Source organism: Cotesia glomerata, linkage group LG8 (assembly GCF_020080835.1).
Source record: "Cotesia glomerata isolate CgM1 linkage group LG8, MPM_Cglom_v2.3, whole genome shotgun sequence".
Taxonomy (NCBI): domain Eukaryota; kingdom Metazoa; phylum Arthropoda; class Insecta; order Hymenoptera; family Braconidae; genus Cotesia; species Cotesia glomerata.
Window position 1 is genome coordinate 8716982 of NC_058165.1, and position 21130 is coordinate 8738111.

A 21130-nucleotide genomic window follows, 5' to 3' on the forward strand; every position below is an offset into this window, starting at 1 on the left:
CTGAGCAATTAAAAAAAAAAAAAAGAGTTACAAGCTAGTAAAAAAAGCTTTATATAATTGAAAAAAAGAAGAAGAAAAATAAAAAAATTTCAAATGAATCAGAAGAATTATCGTCATCAAAATGAATTTGTAATTATTTTTTACCTAAAGAAATGTGACTTTATGTTAATTATTGCTATTATTTATATTATTTTATAAAAAAGTACGATTTAAAATTATATTGTAAGTTTAGTTTTGTTAAAGATGTCGTTAATACTTCAAAAGTACTGAATAAATTTAATTACATATATGTAGTTTACAAAATTACTTATAATTGGGTTTCTTCGGTCAATAATTGGTGATTTTAGTATTTCAAGATTCAAATAACAAAATTAATATAATTTTGTTAATTTTTATTATAAATAGTTATTAATTATTATTAATTAAGTAACTAACTTTAATAAAATCCATTACAAATTGTTTTTAGTAGGTTAATAGATTTTTTATAGCTTAGTACACAAAAAGAAAACCTTAATTGGTCAATAATTGGTGCATTTACCCTACATAATTCTAGTCATAAAAATACTTTAAAAAAACTATTCAATAATGCAATTCACACACTACAATAATCTCAATTACAATTACACTGAAATCCAAACTATCACTGCGAACAATAATCTCCGATCAATTAACGACACCCACAAGCCGTAGTAATTGCGTCGTTGTTATTCTTGATAACCACAGTATTTGAATCAGAAAAGAATAGAAATTTCATGGAATCGTACGCAATGGGAACACAATGGGACTTGTCAAACCGATTTTTATTATAATTCTGGTACAGCTCCTTGATTACAGTGTGAAAAGTCCCATTCATGAAGTCGCCAACGGGATATTTGCACATTCCAACGCAGTCCCAAGCCTCGTACCCGGGAGGTGCAAGGATTGTTTTATCCCAACCTATCTCATGAAAATCGACAAACACGCTAGTCATTTTACAAAGACCAGGTTTACTCTTGATCGCCCTCTTGGTGATTCCGTGATGTCCTTCCTGGTAAAGTTTCTCGACAGCCTGGTTCAACAAGGACTGATCGTTATTGCCCAAGTCCCTGAAGTATCCCACCAAAAAGCTGAATCTTTCTGGTTCACCATCGAATCCCTTAATTCCAATTTTCTCCAGCTTCACCTTGCGCTTTTTCCTTGTTCCACTGGTGAAACTTTTGAGCGGCTCAGCGACCACTTTCATCCCAAAGTTCCTTTCTGGGTTCTCCATCCACAGGCGAAAACACTCCGTGACGTTTATCGAGAACCACCCGTCGAAATTCGCGCGCACTACTACGGAATTCACTGGAACAAACTTGCGTTTCTTGTTGACAAAGGTTACTCGGAAAACTGTGACAACAAAAGCACGACGGTTGCTGTTCTTAGTAACTCTGGAACAGTCACGGAACAGGCGAAGTTCTGCAGAAATCAGTTGGTGGTTTTTGTTGATCTTGGAAACGTCGAACCACATTCTTCTGAGGAGTTCAGGTTTTTCTCCTCGTCTGTTCGCTTGCTGAGCAACGAAACTTACGATTACGTCGCTCTGGTTTATCCTAGCAAAGTCGTAGCTCGTTAAATCGACGGCAGTGTCGTTATATAGGAATCCTGGAATTTGATTCACGGTATTTTTGTAAATGTCCATAAGGTAAATCGGAGCGGATCGCTTTTCAATTCGATATTTTTTCGAATCTCGTGGAACTGATTCAAGCCCAATTAGATTCATCAAGTGTTGCTCCAGCAGAGGGTGATTTGTAGGGTTGGTTAACTTAGCAGACCCGTTGTAATTTATAAATACAATGGTCAAAATTTTTAATACTACTGTTAATTTTGCCATTGTATTTTTTTATTGATAATTCTGAGTAAAATAAAATTTAGAGCACGATTGTCACCGAGAGGTAGCTGGTGACTGAATGTCTGGATGTTGAAGATAAATGATAGGTTTGAACGAGAAAAAATATTTATCCCTTCTGAGTGGAGGATTCCGACCAGCAGAAGGAGAATTCTAGGACTGGGCGACTGACTGTCTGGAAGTAAAACTAATTTTCTAAAATGATAACTAAGTTTTTACCCAATTTGCCCTGCGGGATTCGTGGAAAAGCCTAGGTAGCCTTAGTCGAGCTGTTACGTTCATCAGGTAAAACACTCGCCCACTAATATACGCTCTGGTATTAGTATGGTAGATGGTATGCTTTGGCATTCTTTGTTCTTGAGGGATGGCATAGCATAAGGCTTACGCGGCTGACAATCTGTAGCTAAAGATAAGCCATTTATTTATTGTTTTTTTTTAGGGAAGGACGACATCAGGTGCTGTTTAATTGTGCCTTAATTTTAGAGGCGCTATGTTTATTCAGGGTAATTGATGGGCCAGTTCGTGACGTCATTTTTCAAGCTCCAATCGGTTTCAATTTACCGACAAAAAAAATTATAAATGTGTATTATAAGGTAAAAGCCCCAATATATGATCATGTACCAGTATATGATCACTCCATGTATTTGTATATCTATATTCACAAATATAGGTATACAAATACATGGAGTGATCATATACTGGTACATGATCATATATTGGGGCTTTTACCTTATATTTATGAATAACTTTTCGAATTGTTTATTACAAAAATAACTTTTTTTTTTTGTTAAAAAACTCATTAATAAAGATATCAATTTTCCGATAAAAAATCAGTAAATTGATGAAAACAATTATAAATAGAATAATCAATAACAAAACTTTGATTTTCGATTTATTGTCTTAAAAATCAAATTGGAACAAAGAATTAAAGTAACAGATTTATGCTTTTTCCACAGTATCGGTAAAAACGGACTAAATAGTCCAGAAATCCTCAACAGAGTCAAATTATTTGTGCCCATAAAGCTACTGAGAGAGAACAGAGTGTTAAATATTCCTGAAAATAGATGGGTTTACGTCATGAACGAGCTTAGAAAAAGGATCTTTTAATCGACTAAATTACCTTTAGTATATAACTTTGGTAAATAACTTTGGTATTGATATTAAGTTTTTCAGCCGGTTTTCAGCTTCAAAAATCGTCACGTCAAATCCATTTTGAATAAGTCGCGAAGCCGCGGCAATTCCAGAAGGACCTGCGCCGACTATTATTACCCGTGACATGTTCAGTCAAAACTTCAAAACTAACTATTCTGGTAATTATGTTGGATAATATCGTTTATTATAGTTTAATTTTTAAAAACATTTATTATCAGTGTTATAATAAGATAATGCAATTTATTTATAAAGTCCAAGATTTTTTCTTTTACTTTATCAATGTAATTTTTTTTAGTGAGGTTATCTACATTTCAATAAATAAATTTATATATCATTGATATTAAAGCTGGTTATATAAATCTATATAAAATTGAATGAAAATTTAATTAGTGGACATCTAAAAATTTTTTAGAATTTTTTCTTATTAAAAAAAGTATTACAAAAAAATTTCAATATTGTTAAAAAACTTGAAAAATTGTAAGTGCAATTTTTAAAAAATATTTTTTTGTTCTAATTTAACTATTGAAAAAAATGTCGGCTAACTTTATAATATTATAAAATTGAAATTAACAAATGTCTGATAATTTTATAAAATTTTTAAACAAGTATATTCATATACTATATAATATAATTGAGGTTATAATTGAGGATGGTTTTACTTGGATCACTGTAGTGTTTTACAAGGGAGGGTGGGGAATTATTGTCTCGCCACTTTTTTCTCCGCAATATAATCTCTCAACCCCGTCATTATAACTCTCAACCACTTTTTCGTCCCCACCCCCCTGCATGTCGGGATTTTTTCTTTCATGCCCGACACACATGTACTGCGACTGTGGCCGACTTACGCGTTATAATCAGTACCTGCATTTGCATTACGGTCTTAAATAGTATGGAGGTACTTCTATATTGACATTTTACCTACATAACTATATGGGAAAACCACAGAAAACCCGACCGGTACAGAGGCTGGCAATGAAACGCACATATTCTTAGTTTATAATCATTGAAAAATATTGGTGCGCGCCGGAATCGAACCCTGGTCCCACTCTTTCGAAATGCAGGTACCGAGCCGATTAGGCTATTGCCAACCTAATTACTATATAATATAATTATATAATAAATAATTATTATAAAAAATATTTGAAAAAAGAATCTTTATGCAGAAATTTTAAATAACATTGAACACAAATTTTTTAGAACATTTTCTGGTAATTATATAAAAGTGGAGCTCCACAAATTTCAAAAAAATTAAATCTTATAAAGATTTTTGGATTTGAAAAGTCTTTAATGATAAAAAAAAATCTTTCAATTTCAGTACTAGAAATTTATAAATTAAATAATTTGTTATTCTAATGAAATTAAAAGAATATTTTTGAATAATAAATATTTTATTGTTACACAAATTTTAATTACAATTATAATTGTAAATATTAATATTCTATACATCTAGTTTTAATTTTTACATAATTTATTTATTTTCAAATAAGGTTTTCTAACCAAAAAAACTGACCAAGAAAGCGTGTTTTTGAGGTTCGGCATCAAAATCCACGATTCCGGTGAGCTCTGGCCGAACTCGGCTGCGTCGATTCGTCGCAAATTCCGTCACTACCTGTATACCTTGATTATCTTCTGGAAAAGCCATCCAATGTTTGTAGCAATCGGTGATGTCAACGGAAAACCATCCACTCTCAAAAGCCGGAAGAAGTGTCGAGTTAACATACACCAACTGGTCATGAAATTCATTCGCGAGAACTCTGTACACAGTAATGTTAACGGAACGACGGTATAATTTGTCGGTTTTTGAGCAATCGCGGTAAAACCTAACTTCACTGTGAACTAAACTGTTTTCACTTCCTAATTCTGGAAACCACATGCGATTTAGGTCGTCGGATTTCTGCGTGTCGAGAGCCAACTGCTTGGTGTCGTGAAACCGTGGGTATAAATCTCCGATAATATTTTCCGATTGGTTAAAAGATTCAGGAATTAATCTGTTCTGTTGTCGGTAGAGCCATTTAATTGTAAACTGGATTGCTGATTCGTTCAAGCTTCTGCTGTAGTTTTTGTCTTTTAACCATAACACTTCTGGAGATTTGTTAGCCTTTTGTGCTAACACTTTCAAAAATATAGTTAAATACATTAAAACTAATAATTTATCCATCGCGATTTTAAATTTTGAATTTGTCACGTTAATCACTGAACCTTGAAAGAAAGTTTTTAAAAATTTATGCGCACTGTAAGAAGGCTTGAGCCAGAATGACTGGATTGCAATAAGGGCGCAATTTACAGTCCTTGAGGACTGTGATTTGAGTACAAGATAATAAAGGTAATAACTTTTACAACACTCAGAATTCTATGCACAGGTACCCATTTTCTTTGAGTGAAATTAAAAGTTTCTAGATAGTGCAATGGTATTCTACCTGCGTACCCCAGTCATGAGAAAGCAATTATCAGCCATAAGGGTGAGAACATTTATTTATTGAATGATATTTAGTTTATACTTTACGATATTTACATAATCTATAGTAATTGGTTACATGTAGGGCTTCACCTATTTTTGGCCATAGAATGTCGGAAAATGAACTTATCTATAGTTATTTTTTTTTTTTTTTAATGATCTTGTTCGTTTTCGCGGCAGATTTATGAATCTGCAATACAAAATTAGTTATAAAACAAATTAAAAAAAATTTTTAAATTATAATTGTTTTATTTTTCATTGAAATTTTTGGAAAATTAATCTTTAAAGTCCCTGGCGGTTTTGTGGTCACGGTGAAAATACTATGGAAAGTCGGTAGTTCCCTCTATGGTCAACAGTGAGAACTTAGTATTACAGTTGTAATTTCACGGTGAAGCATTGGTGACTTTGTTTCATTTCACTACTGTCAAAATATGGTATATATCAGATTATTAGACCTTGGTAAAATGGTTCAAATGACATTTTAATATGGCAACTATGGAGTGAAGCCATAGTAAAAAGTTCATAAATGTATAGTTATTTGAAAGTCAAAGCACTGTTGTTACACAGTAAAATAGGAGTGAATTCAAAGTCGTTTCACTGTCGTTTTGCTGTCGTTTCATCGTCGTGCCACTGTCGATTTACCGTCGTTTTACGTTCCTTCCTTTGTCGAATAACGCTCCTTTGACCGCCTTTGAATAACCTACTCATAAAAAATCCCATTTGAAAATGCTAAAATTCTCCAAAATTAAAAATTTAGTATTTTTAGGACAATAATAATTTTAAGTAGTATTTACGGATTTTTTTTTTTAACTTATTAATTACTAACTCATTGATACACTACTAAGCCTGTACAGCCCGGCGTGAGTTATGAGCACTGATGTTCACTGAAAATAAAATTTCATTTTATAAAGTTAGCCGACATTTTTTTCAATAGTTAAATTAGAACAAAAAAATATTTTTTAAAAATTGCACTTACAATTTTTCAAGTTTTTTAACAATATTGAAATTTTTTTTTTATTTTTTTGTAATACTTTTTTTAATAAGAAAAAATTCTAAAAAATTTTTAGATGTCTACTAATTAAATTTTCATTCAATTTTATATAGATTTATATAACCAGCTTTAATATCAATGATATATAAATTTATTTATTGAAATGTAGATAACCTCACTAAAAAAAATTACATTGATAAAGTAAAAAAAAAAATCTTGGACTTTATAAATAAATTGCATTATCTTATTATAACACTGATAATAAATGTTTTTAAAAATTAAACTATGATAAACGATATTATCCAACATAATTACCAGAATAGTTAGCTTTGAAGTTTTGACTGAACATGTCACGGGTAATAATAGTCGGCGCAGGTCCTTCTGGGATTGCCGCGGCTTCGCGACTTATTCAAAATGGATTTGACGTGACGATTTTTGAGGCTGAAAACCGTATCGGTGGGAGACTTTGTTCCTTTTTAATGGGTAAATAAAAAAATATTAATTAGTAATGTAAAGTTAAGTTAATTGTTGTTAATTGTGAATAAAATATAAACAACATACCTGCAGGTGAATATATGGCGGATCTTGGAGCAGAATGGGTCCACGGAGAAAAAGACAACGTGGCCTTTGAACTAGCATGGCCACTGGGACTACTAGAACGAACTTACGAGAACAAAGAGTTCAATTCATCAGGAATATTTGTTGGTTCTGATGGAGAAATCATTTCCGAACAGGTTGCAGCCCCACTCTTGAAGCTCTTGGAGAATATCAGCGATACTGTTGGAGATGTCGTTGGGACTCTCAAGACTGGATCCGTAGGTGAATACGCAGAAATCAAGTAAGCTTGTTGTAAAAGTTTTATTAGTTTGATATTCTTAAAGTATACAATAATTAAAATTTGTTTTCAGAATCAACGAATATTTTAAAAGTCACCCGGAAATTAGCGCTGATAAACACAAACCTTTAATGGAGTCTCTCAATTTAGCGCAGATGACAATGGATGGCGCTAAAAACTGGCATGAAGTATCTGCTAAAGGCTTCAAAGACTATGCAGACTGTGAAGGAGACCAATTAATCAATTGGAAACACCGAACTTACTCTACAATTCTGGATATTTTAATGGTTTGTAACGGTTCCACCACGAAATCTCCCTGGACAAAATCTTCTCGACAAAATATCCCCGGACGGATTCTCACTGTCAAAATCTCTCTTAACTAATTTTAACAATTTATTATAATTGAAATAATTTGTAATTATTTTTTTTTTTGCATGGGACTTTGTTGAGCCTTTTTATCATGGTTTTTGTGTATATTTATACGAAAATAGACCATCACAATTGTTGGGAATAATAATATTATAATTATTTTTTCTATTTTTGGTATGAATGTTGATTCAAAAATTCTGTAAACAAATTAATAACATATTCATATTTTAATTAAAATTCTACATTATCAACCATTAACATGTTTCCGTAGAAAATCAACGTAATAATCAGTAAGATTTTGTCATGGAGAGATTTTGTCTGGGAAAATAAAGTCGGATCACCGTTTGTAACAATTAATCATGTATTATCGAATTCTTGAAGATAACGTTTGTTTTTTGTAGATTAACTTTGTAATTATTTCAGAAAAAATATCCGAATCCAAAAGAAGAATTGCCGATTAGAAGTAAAACAAAATTGAACTCTAAAATTTCCCGTATCGATTACTCTAAAAGTCCCATCAAGGTAACAACAATTAACGGCGAAAATTTTTTCTCGGATCATGTCATAGTGACGCCATCCATAGCAGTTTTACAGAAAAACCACGAAACATTATTCACTCCGGCGTTAACTGGCAAAAAGCTCAATGCGATAATGGTAATTATTGATTAATAAAATGAATAATGTAAAGTTTAAATAATTATAAAATTGTCTCAGAATCTTGCTTTGGGCCGCATAGCGAAGATACTTGTCTATTATGAGAACCCATGGTGGATAGGGGAGCCATTTTGGTTTAGACATTTGTACTGGACATCAGAAGATAAAAAAAAAATTGAAAATGACGTAAGAATTACTTATTAGTTTCCATTTATGTCTTTTAAATGATTTATCAATCATTTTTAGCCACAAAGAAGATGGATGTTAGGACTTACCTCATCAATGCGCATAGAACACAAACCAAAGATGATGGTTTTCTGGGTTACTGGATGTTATGTTTATGAAATGGAGTCTATTGATGAAAAACTGTTTCAAGAACAAGTTAAGCAAGTGATCAATAAATTTTTTGGAAAGACTCACAAACTTTCGGAGCCGAATATCATCAAAAGGTTACTTGAGTGATTCATTTATTTATTTATTGGCTTATTAAATGTAATTCAATTTTTTGGCTGTCAGGAGTCTTTGGAACACCAATGAAAACTTTCTGGGAACTCAGAGCTTCCGACCCGTAAAAGCTGACCTTGTTGATGCTCACATTGAAGACTATGCTGCACCCATTGAAGTAAATAATAAACCTGTAAGTTAATTTTTTAGTGTTTCAATTTAATCTTTACAAAATATAATTCCCAATTATATTCATTGGTTAATTTATTTTCTAGACTATATTATTTGCTGGCGAAGCGACATCTCTTCATTACTCAACAGTTCATGGCGCTATTGAGTCAGGATGGCGTGAAGCTGATCGTTTAATCAATTATTACAAGTAGAATTCTTCTAAATAATTTTATAAATAATCTCAGTAAATAAAATTAAAATTTATATTTATTAGAAAAATTATAAATCAAACATACATAACAATAAACTATATGTATATATATATATATATATATATATATATATATATATATATATATATATATATATATATATTGATTACTTTCAATAATAAAATGGCAATACACTTAATACACTCACATAATTTAACTATTGTCATGTAACCACTTAGAAGAACAGTTCCATACAAAAATATCCAAGTAATAAAAAATTTATTTACCTACTGTACGTATATTTAAATCCCAAAACATACGCGTAACTTCAAAACAATATACACATAAAATTTTTAAAAATTAACTACACTAAACAGTAGTATCTAAACAGTCTTCAATAATTATCTCAACTCCTTCACATGCCTAGAGCCGCTGCAAATATTGTGGTAAGACTGACTGCGTCCATCCCTTTCGCTCACAACCGGGACCCTTTGAGGAGCGTAGTATAGATGAGGAACAGTTCTGATGTCTTTTCTATTGTCCAGTGAGTGTCTGAGCTCACACCCAGGGTAATCTGGCCTCGGTGCGGTAGCGTGGAACTGGGAGCCGTACAACATCCCCAATGATCTCTTCCATCCCATGGTATTAGTATTTTCAATAACAACTCTGCTAGGAGTTTTATCTTTATCTTTCCTGGATGATCCGCTTTCGGTCGAGGTGCTGTCTTCGCTGGTTCCCAGACCTGGATCCCGTTCTTCGACCTGTATCCGATCAGGAGTCTTGGTCTGATGATACATGAGACTCGGGTGAGGAATCACGAAAGGAGGAGGGATTTTTCCAACTTCTTCCTTTTTCTTTTCGGGTACTCGTGGTGAACACGACCCGGGTCCGAAAATAGACAGCAAAACCGGCAACAGGAATATTCCATGCAGAGCTCCGAAGAATATCACCAGGAAGACCATCTTGAAGAATACCAGGAAGATGTAAGTTCCTGCGAGAAGCAAAGCTACCAGCCCGAGGATTGTTGACAGCGCACCTTGAACTATCGGGAGTCCTAGACTATACAGACAATCCCTTACCCGGTCATCCGGGTGCGTTTTTTTGGAGCTCATATACGCGTAGCAGATATGAGCTGTGAAATCCACACTGAATCCTATACACATGATCAGGTTAACCATGGAGATGCTGTCCAGATGGACATTCCACAGTGCCATATAACCGGCAACTCCCAGCTCTATGGAGACGATGCAAAAAGCGATCCACAAGCAGCACAGCACATTGGGGATGAAGATAAAGGAGATCAGCATCATGATCAACGCGCCATAAATCATACATTGGACACTAGTCGGCTTCACCAGCTCAAACTGGTCGAAAAAGACGAAATACGGGTGGAAGACACTCGCGTTCAATGGAGAATCCGCACATATCTGCCTCAGAGTCTTCAACATGTCTTTTTCTTGATTAGTTCCACTTACATTAACAGCCTGGATCAGGAACCTGCTGGCCAGAATTCGCTCCCCAGTTTCGTCAAATCTCACGTCCAAGGCGTCAGTGCTCCCTGGAGTCAGCCAGTTTTTTTTCAAAGATTTTATGAAGCTCTCCTCGCTGTCCAGAGTCGTGTTCAAGTAGTCTTTGTTGTCTTCAATATAGGCGAGAAAACTTCTTAGCCAGCTTTCAGAGTAAAGAGGGTTGCTTATGTACGGCGTTCCTTCTAAAGCACTCATCAGGCTTTCCATTTGTGCTTGGACCACTGGGTCACTGTAGTTGTAGTTTCCAGAAACTATAACCTAAACATGTAAATTTCTATTGATTATAATTACTAATATCAGTAGAAAGTTTGTGCAAATATTCAAAGTATGGTGATGAAATATTTTAAACGGCTGTTAATATTGACAAAGAGAGAAACTAGGTGTTTATGGGAATCACTCACCTGAATGCGGTAGGGAAATTCGCGGAAGTACAAGTCCTCACGGTCGTAGAAGACTATGGAGTACGAGTCTTCTTTGGAGAGTTTGCGTCTCTCTAAACCTTCTTTGAGAGTAGTCAGTCCGTAGAGGGCTCCGATGAGATAGGCTCCGAACAAGAGTATCACTAGTGCCTTTACTGCAGGACAATTTAAGAAAGCTGCTAAATAATCTCGGAACCAGGTCATGCATCCATGCTCAGGATTATCTACTGGATTATTTGGGTCTGCTGGATCGACTCCTCCGGTACAAAACACTCGGTAAAACCAGGATCTATGGGCTAAAAATATATTTATGATTTAATTATATTTCTTCTTTAAAATGATTTTTAAAAATCTCATCTTGTTATTGTTTTTCTTTTCGTAAAATTACCCAGAAGTTAATAATAATTTCACTTGGAAGTAAGTATTAAAATTTCATAACTAATTATTTATTCCAAGTCAGAACGCAGAAAGAAAGTAGTTGAAATTTAAAGCAAGCAAACAAAAAAATTTCAAAGCTACCCGACCCATGTTATTAAAAATAAAAAGTATTGTATTATATCATGGGACATTACGGAACTATTATAAAACCTCGTTACATATTTGTTCCAGTGGTTAAGTATAAGAACAAATATACCGAAGAAATAAAACTCTAGTTACTAAATTGGCCATTTAGTTACAGTTATAGTTACAGTTACGTTCGGCAATCAACAATCAACAACGAAATATTAAAATTTCTTAACAAATTAAAACCAGCCCATAATGTTGTCATTTGTCATAAGTCATATATTGGTCTTGTATAACTTTCAAAGACGTAAGTTGGAAGACCAATAAGGTCAGCGCAATAACCTGGAGAAAGTAATCCGACGAGGCATTTTTTTTATATTTATTTTTCTTACGCAATTACGAATGTGATCTAACGAATTAGTGACACCAGTCGATAGGAAATTGTTGCAACTGTTTTACTTATTTATTTATTTGCTGCTTACTTTCTGGTATTTATTATTTTTAGTTAATTGCTAGTGTCTCTATCAACAGACTTATATTAATGTCTTGATATAAATTGAATTAATAACGAAATTTATTTATTTTTGATTTTAATTTCCGCGAATCTGTCTTGGTTGATAGACACTAGAAAGTATCATTTATTCTAGATGACACTTATTTTAATAATATGTGAGTATCTATTGTGCAATATATTTTAAGCAAATATTATTATTATTTATACACTCTTTGATCAGAATTTATTATGAAATTTTGTTTTAATTTGACAATTCAGTCCCAATTCAAACGAATAATTTTTTTATCCTGTAACTTAAATGCTAAAACATCCGACATGTTTTCGTGAAGATCCACCTTCGACTCCTGACTTGGTCTTGATTCCTTAAAATTTTTTTCAATATGATCTCTGCTTCCAATAAATAAAAATTATCTTTAAAATTAAAGTGTTATCATAACTTTCTTTCTTTCTGAGTATTGAAGTATAATATAATATGATAGTTCTGTAAAATATTATAACTTTCTTTCTCAGTATCGACATATCATATAAAATAACAAGACTAATTGTTTAAATATGAATTAAAAAAAATTTCATAATAATAATCATTATTATTATTTATTAGCTGGCTTACTTGACTTAGAAAGAGGCATCACTTGACAACAAACAACACTGTGTCTGTTTTTTTGCTCGCAATATCCACTTATGGCAACACATCCACTAAAGAAAGTCAAGTGGAACAAAAATGTAAAAACTACGGCGAATCCTGTAATTATAAATTTATTATTAATAAGTCAATAAATAAAATTTGTAAGATGAAAACTAAAAATTTACCAGAATAAATGCAGAAAATTCTGACAGAAGGAAACGGCGAAACAATTCCAATGAAGAAAGAAATCATGTCAGTAACTGAAGTAATAGTTATCGAAACAGCAGCTTCGCTTAAAGTCGCAGCCATCCTCTGGGGAACTGGGTCCATAATATTGGTCCTCCTCCAAGCAGCCAGCATCACAAAAGTGTCATCTATTCCGATTCCTGTTAATAAAAATAATGTAAGTATTAAAATTTAAGTTTTTGTGACAAATCACGCTCCTCAAATATATTCAAATAAAAGTAATGTAATAATGAATATTAAGACTTCCTTATTAGAAAAGCGGAAATCCCTATTTTTGTATTTTATTTTATTTCTCATAATAAATGTATCTATTATATATGTTAGCGGCGGAACGTTGCGGGTCATTGACATTGATTGCCAACAAACAAGTTACGGCAAGTCAAGTGTGATGAAAATTGCAGCATTTCATACGTTAATATCATACCCCACTTATTCATTTAGAAATAAAAAATTAATCAATCAATCTATCTGTTAAATTACCCGGTAGAAAAACGTTACAATTATCCAATTGCAAATAAAATTTTTAATAAAAAAAAAATAACAGAATTAATTAAATTCATCCTTGAAAAAAAATTAATTATTTAATTTTAGTCATGCATAACACACAATATTATTATTCTAAACCCATCAATAAAAACGTCACGTAAAATTATCATAAAATATTCTAGTTGATTAAAATTATCGCGCAATTAAAATAACTTTATTTAAATTATTTTACCGATCATCAGGAACGGAGCTGCGAGGTTTATGCCAATAAAATCAATCCCGAGGTACATGCAGAATCCAAAAGCTGAGACGGTGGCCATGCCCGCGGAGATGTTCCCCAGGAGGCCGAGCCAGGGCTTGCTTCTTACCCAGTCGGTCATCATGCAGGTGACCACCGAGAAAATTCCCATCAGTGCAAAGCTGCTAGAGAAATACGGCACCACGGTTTTGGTGTTCGCTTCGAGTTCGAGTTCAAGGGTTCGTGAGGCGAAACGCGCTGTACTTATCTTCTTGAAGAGTCCAGAACCTTCAGCTTCACCCACGGTGTTTAGGAATGCTTCTTCCCACGCTGCGCCTCTGGAATAATTGGTAATTGATAAGCAATACGTTTCAATGCTTAGAATTTATTTAATTTCTTGATATATTTAAGTTAGTTACATAGCGTCCTGCCGTTGGTTGTCAACAGCGAGAAAATATCCAATTTGTACCGCTGGTACACTTTCAATAGTCAGACTTTCCGTAATTACACTGCCTCCAAAGTATACTGGGAAGATATGGACGTCGAATGTCACCGGATTCATCATTACTGGAAATGTTAAATTTATTTGATGCGATTCGACTTGGCTGTGATAAAAAAAAAATTATTAGTTATTTCATAAATAAATTTTTTTTGACACCTTGAATGTTAAATTCAATTTCATTTTGAAGCTAACTTAATAATTTAAAAATTACTTTTAAATTCTATTTACTCACTGAAAAAAAACTATTTGATTAAAGAAAAATATTGTCTTGACTTAACAAAAAAATTATTTGAAGAGAACCCAACAGTCAAGAATTTGCTTGAAACTTATGTTTTCAGTGAAGAAAAGCTCTACACCCAAATATTGTCAAAAACTAATGATAATTTCATTTTTTTTTTTTAATTTTATACTCGCGATTCAGCAAAAATTCTTCATTCAAAATAGCAAGAAAAAAAAATTTTTTTATTTGAACCTATTCTAAACCGAATTTAAGACTTACTCTTAATAATATAGAATTGTGAGATACCTATTAGAGATACGAGAAAATTAGAGATCTTTTTCGTATAGAATTTAATTTCCTACAAAAAAAGGTCTCTTATCATTTTTGTATCTTCAAAATTTTTTTGTATCTTCAATATTTATGTATACAGTGGGTGACGAAAAATTTATTTGTAAAGAATTAAAATCAAGATTGTGAGCAAACTATTAGAAATATAAGAAAATATATGAGATCTTTGTTAAAGAAAATTAAATTTCCAAAAGAAAATATTTTTTAAAAATATTTATTTAAAATATAATTAGATAAATTTTTCATATCTTCTATATTTTAGTCAGAATTTTAATTTCAAATTTTTATCTCAAAATTGTTGACTAGAGAACTATTTCTATTTATCTTCTTTGGTTATTTTTTTGATTTGCGAGTGAATTTCTTGATTTAATTTGAACTTAATATCTCTAAGCAAAAGTTAAATTTTGAACATAATATTTTTTTTTAAATCAAATATTTTATTTTTCCGGGTTCAAATAATTTATAGAAATGTTTTTAGTGCTTCAGGAAGAAAACATTCAAATATAAAAACACTTAAATAATTTCGTTAAAACTTAAAACTTAATTATTCTTCCTGTTAAAAAAAAATCTACGGCATAAAAAAAAATAAAAACAATTCTAGGTGTCAATAAAAAAAAAAAAAAAAAAAAAAAAAAAAAATACTTACTCGATAATTTTAGATAAATTAAGAATATCATTATTAAAACAATCATCCTGCCATCTAGCACAAAGCTGCTCGTAAGTATAACTCTCGCCTTCGTAATAAGCAGTAACATTTTTAATCATACCATCGAGAAATATTAATTCTTCCCAAACATCTTTCCTCAGTAGGTTGTTTCCGTCTTTGGGAATTACTATCACGTGGCCAAACCTGCCTAAAAACAAACCAATTATCATCATCATCCCATCAATACATTATAATTATATTATAATGCAGATGATTAAGTGCCTAATGACTAATTGTAAGACCTTGAAGATTAAGTCAATAAAAACAAAAGTGAATTAAATTAATATATATACCTGGCCGGGTGATTCTACTGACACTAAACCGGTGACTGTAGTTAACTTTAAAATGTTCTTCGACGATACTTCTCTCATACTTGCCAGGGCCGTTGATCGGCGAAAATAAGTATTCGGGATCGATTTCATAATGGATTCTCTGGTACCCAGTGAGACAAATACATCCAAGGAGAATCGGTATGACTACAAAGTACCCGGGTCTTTCGCCAACGCAAAGTCCGATTTTGTAGAACGCTTGATTGAGAAAGTCGTCGACGATCGTTAGTCTGCAACGCATCTGTAAATTTAAATATTTTAGTATTTGTCATATTATTCATATTAGTATTTTGAAACCCGGAACATCTTTCATGTATCTGTAATTTAAATGAAGGAAAAACGGAACCGGTTGGAGAAAGTTATATAACTGATTCTACAAACTCAGTTTATATTCAACGGAGCAGGTAAAAAAAATATTTGTTTTAATGAAAAAGAAAGGTCAGGTTTCAAATATATTGTATCTTGAGCATGAAGTAATATTAATAAAAGAGATATTTTATCTGTTTTCATTCACGACTAATCTTATTTTTTTTTTTTTTTTTTTTTTAGATTTTGCAGCCAACATATAATCTAGCCTACAATGGGACCTTTCAACTAAGTTTAATTAAGTCTGAGTTTGAGCAGGTGGACCACAACTATGTGATAATTATCATTTAAATGGCTATGTTAGTTTTGATCTTAATCTGATAAATTGTTATGAAACGGAATAATAGATCTTTATACATAAATTATGTATTTAAAAAAGCAAAAAAAAGAAGCCATGGAAAAGAAGACATTTTTTTAACTAATAAAGTGTTATAAAGAAAAAAGGTAATTATTTATAAGAGAGGTCAACCCCATTTTGGGCCATAACTAGGTGAAAAATTAAAATTTTCAAATTTTTTTCTTGATTCTGCTTGTTTTTACGGCAGATTTATGATAAAAAATGTCGTGAAAGAAAAAAATAAAGATTTCGATAGCTTTTTTGCTTTTAAAAGTTGAAAAAAATTTTGGTTCTCGTTTTTGGATAAAATTTTTATTTTATCTTTTTTTGATATTTTTGATGTATATTTTTTTGAAAATTACATAAAAAAACGAACAATTTAAAAAAAAATTTGAATATTACAATTTTCTAAAAAATTTATAAATTGTTTTGAAAATTTGTTAAAGTTGTGATAATTAAATTTTTTTTTTTGTTCATATTTTTATGAACTTAAAAAAAAAAATATATCAATAAAATCAAATAGAAATTTCGTTCAAAAAAACTAAAATTAAAATGGTTGACTCCACTTGTAAATATTTACCAAAAAAAAATTAAAAAAAAAAAAAACTAAGAATGAAATTCTACAATAATTTAACACTAATTTAAAACCAAAACCAAATAATTTATTTTTTAGACAAAAATAAAAGATTGTCACGTGTCTGATGATTTTCAAGATTAAAAGTTCAATAAAAGAACTCTTCAACTAATAAAAAAATTTCTAAATTATTTTGTAAAGATAAAATCTCAGTTTGACGTAAAATAAAGTGGACATTTATATGTGTACGAGTGAAAGTTTATTTATTTATAAATAAACAATAAAAATAATGACGTGTTAACATCTGGACAGTGATTAATAACTGTTTATCGTTGGTGACAAAAGTCAATGGATATTTTAAAAACATCAGATAATATTACTCTGTAAATATAATAAAAGATAATGAGCACATGCTAATGTATAGAAGTATATAGAGATGAATATACGAATTAATATATATAATGCTCATGTGCACTTAGTGGCACGCATGACAATTTTATGGTGAATGTAAAAAAAAAGTCTCAGGACCCTATTAACTTCTACGGTTAAACTGTCTATGAAGTATTACATATGTACTTTTTTTATTACACTTTTATATTTACATTTATATAAAGATAAGTTGTAAGTAATGAGAAGTTTTGCTGCATGATAGAGAAATCTGGGCAGCCTTGTCATGATTTAGCAAGCACCCGAAGCTTGTACTCTTTTCCTCTGACCGATACGCTACAAAAAACTACAACGAATGGTTAAATTTCACAATCTTATGCAAATATTAGTTTAAAAAAATGTATATTAATTAATTCATTGACACAAAATTCATGTATTTGTCTCTTGAACTAGTTAAGCCGCTATTGATCGGTAGTTTCTTATTAAAATTAAAATTTTAGATATCTTAAGATCCCGCGTATGAAGATATAAAGATAATTCACTTTTTGTGTGAATTTACGGAAGTCTTTACTTTTTAAAAGTAAAAGTTGTTGGTTTATTGTGTAAGCATTTATGATTTTAAGATTGAGTGTACTAAAAAATTATGTTTCATTAATTTCTTGGGTTTTTCCCGAAGAAAGTCCGTGGTTGGAAGAAACATTTTTGTTTATGATTTTTAATAATTGTTATTAATTATTTATTGAGTGATTTTCTGGAATTTTTATAAATTTTTTAGTAACAATTATTTGACTATTTTTAGGATTATCGTAAACGAATTATTGTAAAAAAAATTATAAAAAAATCTATTTGAAACAATGACGAGCGCGATTCTTGAAAAATATTTATTTAGCACTAATTTATTAAAAAAAAAAACTAAATCAGAAGATTACTTAATTTTGTGGCCTGCACTACTTTAATCCATAAAAATATTATTAATAATTTTTTTTTTCTAGTTTAAAATAATCGAAAATAAAATTAAAAGATTATTAATTTTTCGATAAAAAAAAAATTTTAAATAGTTAAAAAATTTTCTTCTCTCAAAATTATTTGTCTGTATACGTAGAATACGGAAGAAAAATACTAGAAATTGTTAGACCTCTATAGACCCGTTTTATTAATATTATATTATTTCTAGGTATGAAATTAAATGTACACATGGTGAATCAGATTATTCTGATGATGAATCTAGAGATTCACGTTAATGATTTTCGATCGAAATTAAATTTTTATTAACATTAAAAGCTTTGAAGCTAATTAAAAACTGCATACTTATAAATTTTCAATGTTGTTATTGTGAATTCAACATTGGTATGAAATGGATAGAATAATTTGGAAAAAAAGGTTTAAAAATAGTAATTTTTTATTTTTTATGCGAAAAAAATCCTAGTTGCCGTGAAACTAAACAATTATCAAAAATCAAATAATTTGTTCTAAATTTTTTTTTTTAATTTTTAACTATGGAATTTTTTATAAAATAAAAAAATGATTAAATTAAATTTTCAACGGATTATAAACTAAGTAAATTCAAATATTTGATTATACAATAAAAATCCTTTAAAACCTCGCTGTGAAAATTGCATAATTTTACAGGCAATAAATAAATAAACGAATAAAATAATCTCGCTCAATTCTTGAGGGGAAGAAAAAACCGTCGAGCCATATCGTATATATGATAGAACACAAGTGATTCGAATCAAAAGCAATCTTCCTGCTCGAGACCGGAAGAAAATAATAACATCAATAATTAATGATATATCTCTTGAAAATATCGGGCTTAGATTAATAAAATTAAATAAAGTAGAACAAAAGGATTATAAAAAACAATCACGTTAACAAACTTTCAATGGTTTTAAATGACCCTCAGGATAAACACGAAATTGTTCATGATCATGATTTGATGTACATACATCCACACATAAACATATAAAGGATTATTCAAGTGGAGTATGCGTGAGGAATTAAAATTGATGTCGCAACGATAAAAATATATAAGTACATATATGTAATATTGATTGTTAAGCAATGCAATCTTATTCCAATAATTAATTTTCCTTTTCTTCGTTTTAATCAAGTCTTATACTCCGAAACTAATTCAGCCTAAAAATTAATCCAAAAAATTTTTTTTTAATATTTTTAATTAATAATGATGAAATAATTGAGAAGAAATTTACCTTTAAGTCGTAATTAATCGGTGAAATTTATTTCGTATTTAAATCACTTAAAACTTTAAACTTGAGCACATTTTTCACTTTTATTTAAAGAAGAAATATTAAAGTTTTTTAATTTTAATTTTTCAGGAGAAGAAAATACCGGCAATATCTTCTGCGCAAAGAATAACCGATACGGTCGAATTGAAGAGCGAAACGATACTGCGCCTGGTTTAAACGACCGGCAGCAACTGACCCTACTGAAACATAATAACTTTCGAATGCGGTGGGTCTAATATAATTTTTAATATTATTATCATTGATATTTTTATATCCATTTGATTGGACCTATGAACGAAAATTTTTTTTGCTGGGACGAAGAAGAAAAAAACAGTTTTTTATTTTTATATTTTATTGATTATAATTTAAAATTTACTATTTATTATTTATAGTATAGGCAAATAAAAGTATAAGGAGTAAAGGTCGGTTAGAAGGACGTGGATCCTTGAAAAAAGTAGTTCGTTGTGTTTAAGTCCTTACGCAATTGATGGATTTATATGTGATTTGAAAACAAAGTTTTGATTTTCTTAAATGCTGGAATTTCTGTAATATTTATTTATAGTTTGATCATGAAGGTCCCTAAGAATAGAAGATAATTGATAAAATTATATTTATAGGTACTAAACATCAAATTCAAAGTAGCTTTGACGTTTCTAATAAACAATTAACTTGCGGATAAGCTTAAAATAATTTATACTGTTTTTAATCATAGAATTTATTATTGAGTTTTCGACTCTAAATATAAAACTAATTAAATATTTTTACTTCCTAGGATAAATAATATAAATATATTTATTTTTTGTTTTTATTTTAGAAGAGAATAATTGAAGTCTAAAAAAAAAGTGAATCACGAGAGCAAGAAGCGGATGCTGAGATTATTTGTAGCGCTTAATATATCATGAAATAAAGCGTGGTACTCATCCTGTAAATACCATTTAAGTTGATGACTCGGATTATTCATTTATTACGCTTTGCGTTTACTTGTTGGTAACAGTATTTTAGCCAATAATTATAATGTTTAAAAATTATGTTTAAAGTGATTATTTATTAGTAAAATTGTCTTGATTGTTATAAAATTGAACTTAGTTTGATATACTATTAAATTCTTCATTTCAGCAAGTTACGTTTCCGTAGTGTAGTGGTTATCACGTGTGCTTCACACGCACAAGGTCCCCGGTTCGATCCCGGGCGGAAACAGATTTTTATCTTTTAATGTAATTTTTTATTTTTTAAAATTATAAAATAATTTTTAAAATACCTAACGAAATTTATTGATGATGATTAAGTGAATAAAACAATATTGAACCGGAAAATGTGGCATAATCTGTTACTTAACTTTAAATATTTAAATAATAACATGTTAGAATTACTAATTATATAATTAAGATAAACAAATTCTCACGG

General features: G+C 30.6%; 3 protein-coding genes, 1 long non-coding RNA gene and 1 other non-coding gene across 5 annotated transcripts; 3 read left to right on the forward strand and 2 right to left on the reverse strand.

The window, feature by feature from the left end:
• Nucleotides 1-435: 435 nt before the first annotated feature.
• LOC123270807 (protein 60A-like) lies at nucleotides 436-2454 on the reverse strand. Its single transcript, XM_044736956.1, has one exon. It carries the CDS (start codon nucleotides 1850-1852, stop codon nucleotides 668-670), a length of 1185 nt encoding a protein of 394 aa, XP_044592891.1. The 5' UTR covers nucleotides 1853-2454; the 3' UTR covers nucleotides 436-667.
• Nucleotides 2455-6770: 4316 nt separating this feature from the next.
• On the forward strand, nucleotides 6771-9220 carry LOC123270590 (spermine oxidase-like). The gene is made up of 8 exons (XM_044736718.1): nucleotides 6771-6948; nucleotides 7033-7303; nucleotides 7374-7587; nucleotides 8093-8323; nucleotides 8384-8509; nucleotides 8570-8772; nucleotides 8840-8960; nucleotides 9043-9220. Exons 1-8 carry the CDS (start codon nucleotides 6813-6815, stop codon nucleotides 9148-9150), a joined length of 1410 nt encoding a protein of 469 aa, XP_044592653.1. The 5' UTR covers nucleotides 6771-6812; the 3' UTR covers nucleotides 9151-9220.
• Nucleotides 9221-9308: 88 nt separating this feature from the next.
• LOC123271068 (patched domain-containing protein 3) lies at nucleotides 9309-19861 on the reverse strand. The gene is made up of 9 exons (XM_044737299.1): nucleotides 19691-19861; nucleotides 15781-16057; nucleotides 15428-15635; nucleotides 14131-14316; nucleotides 13706-14049; nucleotides 12927-13127; nucleotides 12727-12858; nucleotides 11081-11394; nucleotides 9309-10937 (listed from the first exon to the last, which is right to left on the reverse strand). Exons 2-9 carry the CDS (start codon nucleotides 16055-16057, stop codon nucleotides 9552-9554), a joined length of 3048 nt encoding a protein of 1015 aa, XP_044593234.1. The 5' UTR covers nucleotides 19691-19861; the 3' UTR covers nucleotides 9309-9551.
• On the forward strand, nucleotides 16057-20983 carry LOC123271069. Its single transcript, XR_006510768.1, has 4 exons — nucleotides 16057-16220; nucleotides 16366-16481; nucleotides 19817-19952; nucleotides 20541-20983. It is a non-coding gene; the product is annotated as an uncharacterized LOC123271069 (long non-coding RNA).
• Trnav-cac lies at nucleotides 20851-20923 on the forward strand. Its single transcript has one exon. It is a non-coding gene; the product is annotated as a tRNA-Val (tRNA).
• Nucleotides 20984-21130: the final 147 nt, after the last annotated feature.